Consider the following 16,034-nt stretch of genomic DNA (forward strand, 5'->3'; position numbering starts at 1 on the left):
GGAGAGACTGTTAGTCAACAGTACGCACTTGCATCTCATAGACTACTATTGTTTGGTCGAATAGTGGGATTTGGTGGTCGCGGACTGTGGCAACGAGACTTGAACTATGAATTCTCGGATTCAAAGTTGAGCAAAGGGAAGCTAAGGACTTGTGACCCTTTTGCAACATTTATTCTTTAATTCCTGATAGAAATTACACACACAAATACAAAAAAATATATATATATTTCGAGTGATAAAATAAAAGTGGTTATTATGGCAGTACCTTGGAAATGCACGCCATATTTCAAGTTATTGTGAACACCGCCTATGATATCATATTCTAGCTATAAAAATAATGTTTCAAGTGTTATCCAAAGGGGTTTAACGCGACACATTATTGTGTCGCAAATCAACTGACAAGTCGACGCAAAAAATACCTTTTTAATGTCAGTTTTAAAAATGAAAACAATCAACATGAAATATGTTAGAATAACAATTTCAACGTGATGAACAGGGGAAAATACAATCGCAAGTCGTTTTATATTTCATTAATTAGTATATCGCTATAAGCACTCCAATTAATGGCACGTTGTATATTTGGAAGAGAAAGGTTTGGGTAAACAATGCTTTATGATTTTTATTATTGTTATTAATGAACACTTAAATCCGACTGATGGAATAATTTTGTATAATACCTGATTTTTCTGTATTTAAGTTATCCAGTATATAGTTTGTTTGTTTGCTTGCAATTAAGCACAAAGCTACACAATGGGTTATCTCTGCTCTGTCCGGTACGGGTATCGAAACCCGGATTTTAGCGTTGTAAATCCGCAGACATTCCGTGTGCCACTAGGGGACAATTTAAATGAAACACCACCACCAACAACAAAAAGTCTGATGTTATATGACTGATGAACTAAGCGCTGTAAATCTCGGACATACTGCTGTGCCACTGGGCGATCCAGTATACAAAAGTGACCACAATGACATCTTAATGATGAACAGGCTTGAAGAATGGTAAGCAAATTTCATGCGCTGTTTTACATATCATCGTTGGAAGTAAAAAACAAACAAAAACAAAAGAATACGGTAAAACTATATAATATATCTTATGACATTAAGTACTCGAATGGCTGTTTTGTTGTTAAATTACATACTTGATGACCATCAGCATTAGCTGTCCTCAATATTGGAAGTGATAGACCAGAGGGTAGGCAACTATAGTCATCATCACCCACCGCCAGCTCTTGGGCTATATGTAAAGTGGGATTGACCGTTACGTTATAACATCCGCACAGTTGAAAGGGTGAGATTGTTCGGTGACATGTTTCGAACTCACGATCAGCAGATTGTCAGTCGAGCGACCTAACCACCAGGCCAAGTCGTGCCCTCGGATGACTGAAGATGATAAATTAATGCCCACCCAGTGGCACCGCGACATGTATACGGACTTATAACGCTAGAAACCGGGTTTCGATACTCGTGGTGGGCAGAGCACAGATATATCTTTGGGTAACTTCAAACAAACAATAAATTAATCTCACTGTTGTTGGTATTCATGAGCAGCTTAGGCAGAGCACTCATCTATTATTGTTTACACAATTTACCTTGTATAAATATACTTGTCTAAATTGACACGTTTATGAGTTAGGCCTACACTTAACTTGTGATGGATGATCAGTAAAGACAAGTTAGATAGGTCCGAGTCCGATTGTACCTTAACTTGCAGTAACGCGCTCAAAATCAGGCCGGGCCGGACTAGATTTTTATTTTTTTTTCCAAAGACGGTTGGACAGAAAGTATTACTTTATGTTTAGATTGACACTAAGTTGGATTTATAAATGTATCATTACCCCCCCCCCCCCTCAGTCTCGGATCAGGCTAGACTTGAAGCTGGAAAACTCGAACAGAATCGAGCCTAAGAATTTAACTTTGCACTCATTTCTAGTGCCGTTATTAAACCAGTTAGGCTACCAATCCCTTAAAATGCCCGACTAGATAACTGTGTATGTATGTATGTGTGCATTAGTACAAAATAATCGAATGAAGGACTATACCTGATGTCCTATTTGATACTCCTGAAGAGATTATGTTTTCGGTGATGGACAGATGAGAGGATAACAACGGAAGACAGATTAAAGAACTCCCTGTAAGTAAGGGAAACAAGGCTTTAAGTAAACTCATGCGTTTGAGAATGAATTATTCTTCTTGCTAGGCTTTTAATAAAATGTTTCAACAAGAACAATATATATATATATAATAAGACCAACTCAAACAACATGTAAGTATCAATTTTTAGAACACAGTTTTATAAATTATTTACTAACCAAACCATAAAAATGTAAACAAAAACATCATAAATATTGCTCGAAAACTCTGAAATCACGAGCCCTCAGACCCTGTTTGTTTGTTTTTTTAATTTCGCGCAAAGCTACACGAGGGATATCTGAAGTAGCCGTCCCTAATTTAGCAGTGTGAGAGTAGAGGGAAGGCAGCTAATCATCACCACCCACCGCCAACTCTTGGGCTACTCTTTTTACCAACGAATAATAGGATTGATCGTCACATTATAACGCCCCCACGGCTGAAAGGGCGTGTATGTTTGGTGTAACGGGGATTCCAACCCGCGACCCGCAGATTGAGAGTCGAGCGCCCTAACCGCCTGGCCATGCCGGGCGAGCCTACTGTTATATACTACTTTGGCTTTTGTTTTACGTTTCTTTTCCATAATATTTCAACCCTCCTAGTAAAGTTGAAACATATTCTATACAGTATTAAGTTTGATAAGATTTCTTATTTTTAACAGTACATTCGTCCCCCGGTGGTATACGGATTTACAACGCTAAAGTCTAGGGTTTGATTCCCTGCACTGGATACAGCTGATAGCCCAATACGGCTTTGTTCTAAAACAACCAACCAATAGAGTTCAAGAGTGTTGTATATTCATCTGCTAAAAACAACCAACCAACTAATAGTATTACAATTAAGACTGACTGGTTGGTGTTTGTTTTCAAAACGACCTAAATTTATAGGAATTAAAAAAAACTGCTGTTTATAAAGTATGAAGAAATGACACAGAATCGTGGGTATGTTATTAATTGGTCTTTATTCTAGTTTTTCTTCTTGGCCTACACGAAAATACTTTTTTTTACGTCACCAAGCAATAAACATCCTCTATCCGTCTCTGAAATAAAAACACTTTTCGCGTTTTTTTTTCCGTTTAGTGTTAAGTTACCCCTAAGATTGAGTATCTATATGATAGATAAGCATGTAGTAGCCAATCATTGTAGTACCATATTTAACCCTAATCTGTCAGACCGCAATAAAAGCTTCCATACCAATTAAATACCTCTTAAGCATCGCCCTGGTTTATCTGTTCTTGAATCATGAGGTTTGGCTTTATTTAACCATTAATCACATAAAAAGTGTGTAATAATGATAAATATGCTTAATTCAATTGCGATATAGTGTTGATAAATTGGTGACGAGGGTAGCTCGTCACATGAATGAGGCTAATGGGTAACTGTTTCCATGACAGCGCTCTACTTTTAATAACTTGGAGTAACTGATAAACGAACTAAGAGTTATTATAAATAAACTTAATATTCCGAAAATTGTTTGATTTCCAAGTCGAAGTTCAAGGAAGATCCAGTTCAATCTATACTTTGATCAACGTGTAGATTGAACTGGACCTCCCTTGAAGTTGGACTTCGAAATCAAACAAATTTCGGAATGTTAAGTTTATTTATTATATCTGCTATTGTGTGGCTATATAATGTGAAGAAGTGAATAGTGGCCAACGACACTTTTTCTTCACTTCACCTATTTAGTATGTAGGTTTGCCTAATAGTGACTAGAAAGCACGTTCACACCAACAGTACGTTTGAACTAAATCTACTCGTCGACAAAGGGCGCACTTTATGTTAGAACTACAAGGTAATTATTAATCGGTAGAGGGCGTTAATTATGTACGTACTAAGAGGTACTTACTGTTCGACAGAGAGGTAGGTAGACTACGAGCGAGCTTGGAAAGAGCAGAGTCCGTATTGTACGTTCCAGATGACACTCCATGTCTCAAATGACCGTCTGAAGAATGGTCATCGCTGGAACTATTTGAAAAGTCAGGAGATTTGTCTGTTTTAATGCTAGTCTTGGGGTCATTGTTTGATGTATTGTCAGTTAAAGGTTCACTGGGTTCAGGGGATAATCGGTCTGGCGTTTGTTCAGAAGAAACATCCCCATTAACAGAAGCCAAGGAAAGTTTTCTGCTCTTAAAGGTATTCAGAGAAAGGTCCTGACATTCTTCGACAAAGTCCTTGCCCTTATCTTCTTCGTCGTCTAGGCAAGGAATTTTATATCTCGAAACAGAAGTATAACATTCTCTTCCAGCAATAGATGGCGCCAAAGGATACGACAGCCCAGCTTTCGATAGCTGCTTGTGAGATGTGATTCTGTACCAAACACTCAACTCTTCTTCTTGATCGGTATCGCAATAGATGGAACACCATATTTCATTACCTAAAAGGGATTAGATCACCTTCTATAAAAATAGCGTCTTATTACCTGGAAAATAAACCTGGTTCATGATATTTGATGGCATTATTATAACGTAACACATGACTTACGGAAGAGAAATTATGTGAAAGATTAAGCCAAATGTTAATGATATTTTTATTTTAAAGAAATGTATTATTATTATTATAAGTGTATGTTCGCTCTGAAACTTGAAAAATACAAGCAAAAGTTTTTGTGAATATTGAAAACAAGATCTAAAGTATCTGTAAAAGTGCGAGGGATTATGAAACATATTCATGTGCAGAGTTCAGAGTTTACAATTAGAAGAGAAGAAGAAGAAGAAGAAACCTGTCCCTCAGATAACGTAACCGGTGATTCGGTTACGTATATGATTATGTAGAGAAGAAATGACATAGGAAAATATGTCAATGAAACAGGATTAAGCTGCCCCGCCCTCCCGAAAAAAACACAAAAAAAAACAAAAAAACAAGTGAATCACATAAACATAGGCTGTGCTGATGGAATTGAAGTACAATCATTTGTAATAACGTACCTGACAGTTAATGGTGATATCTATTTCAGTATTTTTTCAGACTGAAGCTCGGGGTGTAATTTACTCGGATAATTTAAGTTACAAGCTATAACACTGCTGATCGATCGTAACTAACATGCCATGTCTTCATTGGAGATATACATACATATATATAAACCAGAAACAACATAATAAAATTAAAATTCAAAACCACGCCTCCTCTACCATTCCTTGCTGTCGTCCTTAAGTCATATGTTTATGACGCGCGAAAAAAATATGTTGAAATTGAAGGCTGTCCTATTGGTGTGTGAATGTTTTGGGGGCATGAGAAGAACTGTTATTTACCTTCCACAAACACGATGAGATTCGCCTCATTAGGTGAGGTCGCAAGTTTAACCAATCTGAGCCAACTTCCGGTTTCATCATTCAAATTTAGGAAGATCTTCTCTCCATCGACATCTCTAGCCTATAAATAAAGCAAGTTAGATCAACAGACTTGAAAAGAAAAGTCATTAAAGTAGTTAATTACGATATCTATATCTAGGTAAGAACATAGGAACTTTATATATTAAATTTGTATTTCAATACTTAACGCTTTCGCTACAATAAAATCACTTACTCTTCAGCCACAGTTTTTTTTTTATTCTTGGGTTAATAAATTCTTCTATGAGATTACTTCTCCGAAAGGAGGCCGAAGGTTTGTTTGTTTGTAATTAAGCACAAAGCTACAAAATGGGCTATCTGTGCTCTGCCCACCAATGGGTATCGAAACTCGGATTCTAGCGTTGTAAGTCCGCAGACATACCGCTGTGCCACTGGGGGCGGGGCCGAAGGCCGCCTGGGTGGGTCACCTGTTTTAAACACTCGCACCAGTATACGATAGTGTGTTGTCTGTCAGTCAGTCAGTAGACACTAAAAATGACGTCACATAAGGATTGTTATTGTTTTTTATTATTAAGCACAAAGCTACACAAAGGGCTATCTGTGTTCTGCCCACCTCAGGTATCGAAATCCGGTTTTTAGCGGTATAAGTCACATAAGGGACGCTTAACGTTGCAATTTATAATGTCGTGACGTCAGTAAAACGTGCGTCTGCCATGAATCACGATAAAAATTATGCACCCTGAAGGCTACAACACAGCAGAACATTCGAACATCAAAAGCAGAAATAAAAATATTTGTTACTCTTAATTTTGGTTTTATTTACTCTTGAAAGAGAACACGTTCGAGGATACTGCGGAAGTACATCTGGTATTTTTTAATTATGCTCTTTTTGAAAATAAAATAAATCTGTAATATAATCATTAAATAGTTAGTTCACTGTATAATACCGAATAATAAATTAGGCGCAATGTCATATTATTATTCAGACACCTAAGTTAATTTAGGTTACTTAATAGTAAGTTGAAACGAACTTAAAAGACAACAACATCGTTATAAGATGCTTTACTGTATTTCTTGAGTTTACTGACTCAGTCTCTGCTGATGAGCCGTGAATAGGCGAAATTGCAAGTATCACGGTATTAATATTCAACAATTAAAAGATTGAGTTGTTGGCTGAAGAGCAACTTTATTGTTGCGAGATTGGAAATTTGATCTTGAGCTAATGAATCTATATTTTGTTATATTACTTACACGCTTAAATGGACTTTAAAATGAATTTTAAATCCGCATATATATCGTGATTATTATATATATATATATATATATATATATATACACGGTAGTGTGTTGTCTGTCAGTCAGTCAGTAGACACTAAAAATGACGTCACATAAGGGTTGTTGTTGTTTATTATTAAGCACAAAGCTACACAAAGGGCTATCAATGTAAGTAAATATCATTTCAACAAAACAGTGTACTTTTCCCCTAATGGGGCTAAAGATAAAGCACATCCTTCAGCATTAATCGAGTTCACTTTTACTGGTTTCGTAGTAGGTAGCCGTTCTTCAGATACGAGTTAATTCAAATTATCTTTCTTTTCATCGCGTGTGAACAAGTTACCATCGTTAGAATGTCGTTTCGAAATTTATATTAAACCTCCAAAAGTAATTGGAACTGAAAAACATTGTGAATAAATAATAACCTAATTTAAATATATATATATATTGCTTGGAATCGTAACAAAGGCATTTCAAGGCAGAGCATAAACTGTTCAGTTGAACAAATGACTTTTTAAATATCATACTATGTCATGTTTCATAACAAGATAGTATTAAATATACATCTAAATGATGATACATTTAAATGATAACAATAAATTTCTCGGTGAGTCAGCGGTAAGTTTACGCACTTGCAAAAACTATAAAATTCGAGGTTCGATTTCTTGTTGTAGAGAGAGAGTGTAGCTAGGCCATGGTATAGTTTTGCACTAAGAAAACAACAACAACAACAGTATATTGGAGGATAAACGTTTGAAAGAGAATTATAGAAAAAAATGTATTTATAACTCAAGAAATAGTGTGATTTAATAAACGTTGTGAGTCCCCAGGTGGGACAGCTGTAAGCTTACGGACTATAAGATCCGCGGTTCAATTCTCCGTGGTGGACAGAGTGGAGTTAACCAATCATGTAGCTTTACACTAAGAAAACAACAATAAGAACAGAAATCCACTCGAAAGGCTGAGAATTTCAGTTACCCGTTAGAATTCGAGTAGAGAAAATAATGTAAACAAAATCTTATAGCCACGAAACATCTTTCAAAAGAGAAAAAAAACAACAACAACAACAATAAAGCACACGTTTTCCGAAAATACAAAATCAAGAAGAATACCTACTACGTTCAAGATTATATAAGGTTTATTTTACAAAACTTAACGAATTATTAAAATATAGAGATAAGAGATATACGCGTTTGGTTGAGATACCTCGGCCAGTCTCGTTATCTGTCTGTCTGTCTACCCATTTGTCTAGTAAATATAGACCCCCACAACTCTTACTTCATACGACTGGTCAATGACAACAACAAAAATGTTCCAGTTAATAGAAATATTTAGCTTCAGAGTGCGTAGAATATGTTCTACTTCTCAGCCCAAAACATTGGAAGTCAAGAACTGTAAATACCTAATGAAAAGAAAACAAATATACAAGAATAGCCTTCTACTAGAATGACTGCCCTCACCCCGGCCATATCCTTTTTTTGTTTTGGTGTATTTGTGTGTGTGTGTATACATTTTGTGGTTATGCTGTCTTTGGCACAGGAATCCAATTTATACATTTCTGAAGTGTTAACCTTGACCCTTTAACTCCAAGGTCAATATAATTCTTTAACAGCCCCGAGAGAAGTGACCTTTGAGTTCTGATTAAAATATCCTCTTTAGAACTCTAGTTATTGTGCCGAAATCTACTTCCTACTTCTTTAAAAGGCGAACTTGACATTTGACATTTTAGCTCTTAAATCAGAAGGGTCGTCCCCATTCCCAAGGGAACTGAACTGTGAAGTTTGATTAAAATCTGCTGTTTAGAACCTATATTTATCGTGCGCAAAGTAGATGGACATGTAGGTAATGTCACTATATCTCCCCCCTCCCCCGAATCTTTGTGAGAGAAAAAAAGCAACAGTGAGTTTTTGATTTATGTTTATGTTAACTCTCCACTTGAACTTTCTACAAATTATGCAAAAAATAACATTTTCAAGAGTGTCTGAGCGAAAGTAACAAATGAACCTTTAGGGGTCGGAAGAGTGACATAGGGGGGCCGGTGTTCGCACCTGACCCTCCCCACATGTCACTCAGGGCGCCCCCTATGTCTTCTCCTTACGTTGAACGGGTACGTCGGCTAGTAATTTATAAACCACACCATATCTGCTGTATCCATGCCGACGAGGCCTTTCTCCCATTACCAGGGCTCTTCAGGCCAGCTGGAATACGACAGTTAGTAATGGTTGACACACTATTTATAACACCAAATTACTCGAAAACAATAGTTAAGTTGTTAACTGGATTAAGTTTGTGAAGTTCATTTTTCATCAAGTTTTTATTTTTAATGCCATTACACCCCAGGAAAAAGCCAAGCGTTTTTAACACTGTATTATAACAACAAACCCTTGTTTTGGCTCCATGCTGTTACCTAGAATTACATTTGGCGGAGTCAAAATAGGGATTTGTAGTTTGAGTAAATAATGTCTACAGTATCTCAAACCTTGTTTGTTTACTTTTTTATGGATCCCTACTTGTAGGTTTTAAATTCCCAACTTTTTATCATCTTGTTTGCTTGTTTTTTTATGCTCAACTATGGGCAAAGGATTACTATATACATTGTAATGATAATAAACATAGCTAGTAGCTAGCTGATACGGTTCATGATGATTTACTGTAGCTATTGACTATTTGATCGCATTAGTTCGTGAAGTAAAATGTTAAGCTGCAGCTAGAGATTGCCATGGAGATTTGTTTGAGAATATAGTGAGCATTTGTAGTTTCTGTGTAGCTAAATTATTTATATATGTAATGCATAGCAATGGGCATCCAAGTAAGCGCGTATGAAGTTTTACTAGTAGAAAAGTCGCCTTTTCAAATAAAACATATACGTCTAAAACATCGCTTTAAATAAACCTTCGTGTCTTTTAAAGTAATTATTCTACGAATGAGTGTAATAATAATAGGGGTTGGTTCCCTAAATACACCGATTGTATAGTGTGCAAAGCATTGAATATGTACATGTTACAGTCATCTAATGTTCATCTATTATTGGCTGGTAATTCATGTTTCACCCTGTATTTAAGCGTTTTAAAGGAACATTGTATATCTGTAAGAAAGCTAACTTCAAGGGGTAATTATAACACCGTTTACACTAGAAATATGATGTTTTTTAGCTTAAGTATAATATGGAAAACATGAATCGACTTTTCAATACCCGTACGACCTTTGCAGTACCTTATGTAGTATTCTATAAAAGGTTTGTGTGCAATATAACAAGTCGTTTTTATTTTAAACGAGCAATAGAATAATAATAATAATTACAAACTGTCCGTTTTGAGCGGATTTTCTTTTCCTTGTAAGTCTAACATACGTGATTTTTCGTACATTTTAATATGTGTACAGACTTAGTAGTCAATAGTAAAGGTTTTAAAGTGTTATTTGAACTGAATCTTTACTGTTTAAGGTGATTTTTGCCCGAATGTTCCATTAAGGTTTTGTGCAATTCCTTGCGATCCCTATTATACACCACTATCATGGTTCATGATAAAGTAACAAAATAACCCAACAAATGATTTACCTCTATTATTGTAGTTTTAAACGTCGAATTTTTTCCTCTGAAGATCTGGCCCCTAAAAGGACCAAAAAGGGTTCCTTTAGTTAGAGGTATTTTAGTAAAAACAGTGTAAGCAACACTCGCATTGCTGGATTCTTTGATTGTGAGGACATCTGACGGTAAATGGAGTAATTCAACCAGTTCATCTATTTCCTCGTTGGCTTTACCTGCAATAAAAAAAAAAAAATCTTAGTAAAACAGGCACGGATCACATGAAGTAAAGAAATATATTCTTTTTTTCTCCGCATATGTAAACTTTTGTTTGAAACGGATTTTACTTTTCAATATCAGTACTTGGTAACGACGAAAACATAAGAAAACCGACGACTATACATATTTTAAACAATGGATCAATAATAAGCCCTTTGGCTGTCATGTTGTGGTTGAGTCAGTTCTCTCGCGGGAGTCAAACAAAACAAATTTATATTATATTCCTACGAATCAAGTTATCCATCACATCTGTCTTCATGAAGAAAACAAAGGTAAACCCTTACAAATTTCTCTCGCCCAAACATTTCTTCAAGTACATTAATGTAGGCGGTGCAGTTTAGACAATTGTGTGATATAATAACTAGATGGCACTGCACTGTCCACATTCAGATGGTGCCATACGACCAGTTCAATCTTTCTGTACTTCTCAACGCACAATGAATGCCGTATTAAACCCAATGACGAAACTATCCCAGTGTTAGGGTTCACTAACCCTATGGGCTCCACTTCATAATTGATATTCTTTAAGCCTAACATTATCGTTGTTTTTTTTATCTTTAAAACGTGCAATAGCAGTAATGTTTTTTACTAAATTACACTGATAATATTTATGACCAAAACTAGTAATAATGGAGTATGTGTGTAATATTACAGCTTGAAGGAAATGGGAGTGGAGGCAAATGGGAATTCCGTAAAACTTGAGAACCAAAGCGCCACATTTCTGCTTCGCATGCTTGAATTTACTACCAATTCTAAATGCTGTTACTGACGAGGTTTGGCTGTAATAAGTGACTTCGACTTCCACATATGTTACAAGATAGCTTCGTGTGATTCTTGTTGACTCAAATGGTTCACGTAGTTCTGATGTGCCTATAATACAGACTATTCCGGTTTAAATATAGACCTTTGTAAGTAAGATAGAAATTATAAAACTGGTTCCACAACTTCATCCGCCTCACATAAAACGTTATTCAAACAAGTATAATTAAATATTTTTGTCAATTTTATAAAGACAAGTAGGGATCGATACATACGTAACATAGTCAGCTATAATAATACGGAAAGTATTAATCCAACAAAAAAGGTATCGAAACCCGGATTCTAGCGTTGTAAGTCCGCAGACATATTCCTACTTTGGTTTAGACTAACATAATTACAGTGATTGACCAAAGTAAGGATGAATGTTTTTAAAATGTAAAGTATGCCAGTTTTTGTAGTTTTAATTTTCTGGTTTCGATACTTTTTGTTTATATTACTATAGCTAACTGGGTTACGTATATGTCGATCCCTACTTGTCTTTATAAAATGTTATTTTTTTTTATTATACTTGTTTGTTTCCTTTTTATTAGCCCATATCTTTGTGCGTCAGCAATACCAAATGTGGGGCGCGCGTATACCCGATTCGATTTGATTACTCATCAGGATTTCTAATGACTTATACTGAAATCTAATTATATACCCAAAGTAGCGCATCGCTCGTTTTATACACATACATACATATATATATACTAGTATCCTTTTTCGGTAGAAGAAATAAATCATTGGGACCCCAGACGGAAGGATTCTGTAAAAAAATTAGAGCGATAAGGTTCGTCATTTTTTCCGTACGCTTGTCTGGAAAAATCACTTACTTATTCATTGAAATAGTGAAATTTGATTCACTCCATAAACACATATATATATAGTGATTTGGCGGCTTCATAAGTACGACAAGCTTTAGTTTGGCTCAGCCAATACTGTAAAGTAGTCATTGTTAGCATTCAGACATTTTAAAAGTGGTTTTAAACATACGATTTTTCTGGCCTTCTTTTTGTTTCATCACGATCCCTACTACTGTACTGAATAATAACTGGAAAAATTCTATAAATGTTGCCATCTCCTGATAGCTACTTTCGAACCCTCTAACACAGTATTATTATTATTATATGATAAACAACGGTAAACGTTTTATCTAATCAGTTCGGACAGACAAAGGGAACGTTTATTAACCGCAGTATCAATTCTAACTGACTAAAACAACGTTTATTACCCGCAGTATCAATTCTAACAGACAAAGGGAACGTTTATTACCCGCAGTATCAATTCTAACTGACAAAAGCAACGTTTATTGCCCGCAGTATAAAATCTAACAGACAATAACAACGTTTATTACCCGCAGTATCAATTCTAACTGACAAAAGCAATGCCTATTACTCGCAGTATTAATTCTAACTGACAAAAGCACGTTTATTACCCGCAGTATCAAATCTAACAGACAAAAACAACGTTTATTACCCGCAGTATCAATTCTAACTGACAAAAGCAACGTTTATTACCCACAGTATCAATTCTAACTGACAAAAGCAACGTCTATTACCCGCAGTATTAATTCTAAAAGACAACGGCAACGTTTATTACCCACAGTATCAATTCTAACAGACAAAAGCAACGTCTATTACCCGTAGTATCAATTCTAACAGACAACGGCAACGTTTATTACCCGCAGTATCAATTCTAACAGATAAAAGCAACGTTTATTACCCACAGTATCAATTCTAACAGACAAAAGCAACGTTTATTACCCGCAGTATCAATTCTAACAGACAAAAACAACGTTTATTACTTTAAGTTTATGACCTTTATTTCTACACAGGTTAAAGACTTTCCCCTTTTGTTTAATCAAACGTCGTCTTACCAAAACATTTACAAGAGATCTGAAAGACAACACGGAACAGCCGATTCTGATAGTGGAAAAACTGTTTGATTGGTTGTTTTTAAGCACAAAATTACAAGATGGGCTATCTCTGCTCTGTCCATTAAGGGTATCGAAACTCGAATTTTAGCAACGTAAGTTGAGAGACTTATTACTGAGACACTAGGGGGAGGGGAGACAGAATGATTGATATTAATATCAAAACCATAGTATGGGGGTGAGACAGAATATAGTTATGTGTTTGTTGTAACTCGTACACAATAAACGTTGTTAACACTTGCCAGGACACAGTCTGCTTAAAATCATATGGTTTTCGTTTGGATAGCTTAAGGCATTGAAAAATAGAAACTTATGAAAGACCTACTTCACATATTGGAGTAATCTGTTTACACAGTCGAGTCATATAACAAACTGAAATATGTCAAGGCTGGTTAAAAGATGTAAAGATAACTTTAACAAAAGACTGCTTCTTTTTTCTTCTTTTCGAAAAGGCCTAACCAAAATGAGTGTGCCGAAACAAAAGTTAATTCATAGCTTTTAAAATTCTCACTTTTACTGGATGTTATTTGTTTGTCTGGTTTATTTGTCAGTATTGTCTGAATTCTGAGGTACTTTCTTGGGTTTAAAAAAGTTTAGATGTTAAGCTTATCCTAGGATTAATAAGGACTCATTGGTTTTTTAAACGTATTTTGTAATTTCTTGGGTCTAAAGAAGTTTAGATGTTAAACTTATTCTAGGATTAATAAGGACTCATTGGTCTTTTAAACGTATTTTGTAATTTCTTGGGTCTAAAGAAGTTTAGATGTTAAACTTATCCTAGGATTAATAAGGACTCATTGGTTTTTTAAACGTATTTGTAATTTCTTGGGTCTAAAGAAGTTTAGATGTTAAGCCTATCCTAGGATTAATAAGGACTCATTGGTCTTTTTTAAACGTATATTTATAACCTGTCCTGAACCAAATTGTCGTGACTTTTGTTAAGCCAGTTCACTGCACTGTGTGTTGTAACTACACAAAATCAGTCAACATGATGCAACGTGTTGATCTCAAGTCAGTAATTTGAGGGTTAAAAGGGGCAAACCCTAAGCCTGTTAACTCTTCGGAATGTCGTCCTTCACATTTCATCGCATCTAATACGTTATTAAATACAATGACGGGTCTAAACTGGTTGTTGTTCCCTATGTTTTCAGTTTTACTACCCCTGTTCGGATCTTTTTCTGAGCTTACTAGATGATACCAGTATATATATCTATATAAGGTATGTTGGCTCAGAAGAGATGCATCACAATTATATCTACCTCTGATCATTATTTTAGGTTCCAACAGTTGTAGTTTTCTAATGAGATCTAGCGTCTAACAAGCAGATTTTAAGATAAACTGGCTAAAAAATTTTTGATGGCTTGGTTTCTTTATCCCGAGAAACTAAAATGAGACCAGTAACTTAAAAGTCATCATTCCATAATCATGCCAATCCTGTTTAAAGTTATTCGACCTATTACCCTATTCTTTGTAAATAGGCATGGCTTAGACAGACAAAAACAAAAACAGAGCACGAGGAGGATAATACATTTCCTTGGATACAGAATCAAATGTGAACGTAGAGTCAATTATTTACCATGCAATATTTAAATAGGGAATAATTAGAACTATAAACAACAACAACAACGACGAATGATGACGACAATGCTATACAGTATAGAAACCAGTCTAAAAGACGTGCAGTTTGTAATATTTAATTTACCATTAACTATTGTTGTGTACGTGGATTAAAAAAACTAGTAATTACTTTTTCAGGACCTTCCGATTACACGTGATGGATGTGTTAAAAATATATAATCGTATATCAGATACAGTAAAGAGAAATCAACCGTTGCTAGACTGGTAAACATTTCGAAAGTCTCGTATGATCAAGGGACCTATTTGTACAAGTCTGTAAGTTAGTTAATCTCGAGTTTACAGTTGAAGAAGCTGGTTTATTAAGTTATAAAGTTACCAAACCCGCAGACTGATGACGTTTAAAGCACTTTCATCACTTTACTGCTATCTTTTAAAGCTTTGTTTATAGGTTCCTTTTTTGGTTATAAAATTCCCCTCTGAAGAGTCTGTTATTTTATTGTTGGAAAGGTAGATATTCATTTATTTGGCTATAAAATTGTGCCTGTGATATATAAGATAAAACAGTTGCACCCTGTTTAATCAGGAAGTATTTACAACACCAGCAGTTCCGTTTCCTTAAAATCCCTTCTTCTTACCGTTTGTTTTTTCAGCCATTTCCTCAATTTGGAAAACGTAGACGTGAAACACAAATCATGACAGATTTTACACGCATTCTTATAAAGGTGGTTATACGTTAACGGATACTATACTGGATTTTACATTAACACATACCAAGATACGTTGTACATTAGCATATACTATGGTTATATAATATAACTGTATTACTTTAAATCCTTTTCTTGTTTACCTCGGTTAAAGAAGATGAATATTGGCATATTACACTACAGCAGTAAAACTTGAAATATTAAAAATTAACAGAAACATATCAACATTACAGTAAGCACGTAAAACAGAAAGAAAAGGTCAGTAGACGACCTTTATATAACAGGGAATAGGGTTGGGGAACTTTGTACTAGAAGTCACTGGACCAATTAACTGTTTCTTACTCTTCTACTTAGTACTGAAAGTCATTAATAGTTGGTATCTTGTCCAATTAACTGTTTACTTCTCCTATACTTAGTATTGAAAGTCATTAATAGTTGGTATCTGGTCTAATAAACTGTTTCTTACTCTTCTACTTAGTGCTGAAAGTCATTAATAGTTGGTATCTTGTCCAATTAACTGTTTACTTCTCC

At 35.2% G+C, this 16,034-nt stretch overlaps 1 protein-coding gene across 1 annotated transcript in view; it reads right to left on the reverse strand.

Annotated features, from left to right (window-relative positions):
• LOC106458223 (zinc finger protein ush-like) overlaps nt 1–16,034 on the reverse strand; it is a 180,314-nt gene that overhangs the window by 17,793 nt on the left and 146,487 nt on the right. The window contains exons 2-5 of the mRNA XM_022384348.1: nt 10,245–10,447; nt 5,375–5,495; nt 3,973–4,500; nt 2,040–2,129 (exon numbers count right to left, since the gene is read on the reverse strand). Of these exons, the coding sequence (XP_022240056.1) occupies nt 2,040–2,129; nt 3,973–4,500; nt 5,375–5,495; nt 10,245–10,447 (942 nt within the window). The remainder of the gene's footprint in view (nt 1–2,039; nt 2,130–3,972; nt 4,501–5,374; nt 5,496–10,244; nt 10,448–16,034) is intronic.

This window comes from Limulus polyphemus, unplaced genomic scaffold (genome assembly GCF_000517525.1).
Source record: "Limulus polyphemus unplaced genomic scaffold, Limulus_polyphemus-2.1.2 Scaffold430, whole genome shotgun sequence".
NCBI classification, from domain to species: Eukaryota; Metazoa; Arthropoda; class Merostomata; order Xiphosura; family Limulidae; genus Limulus; species Limulus polyphemus.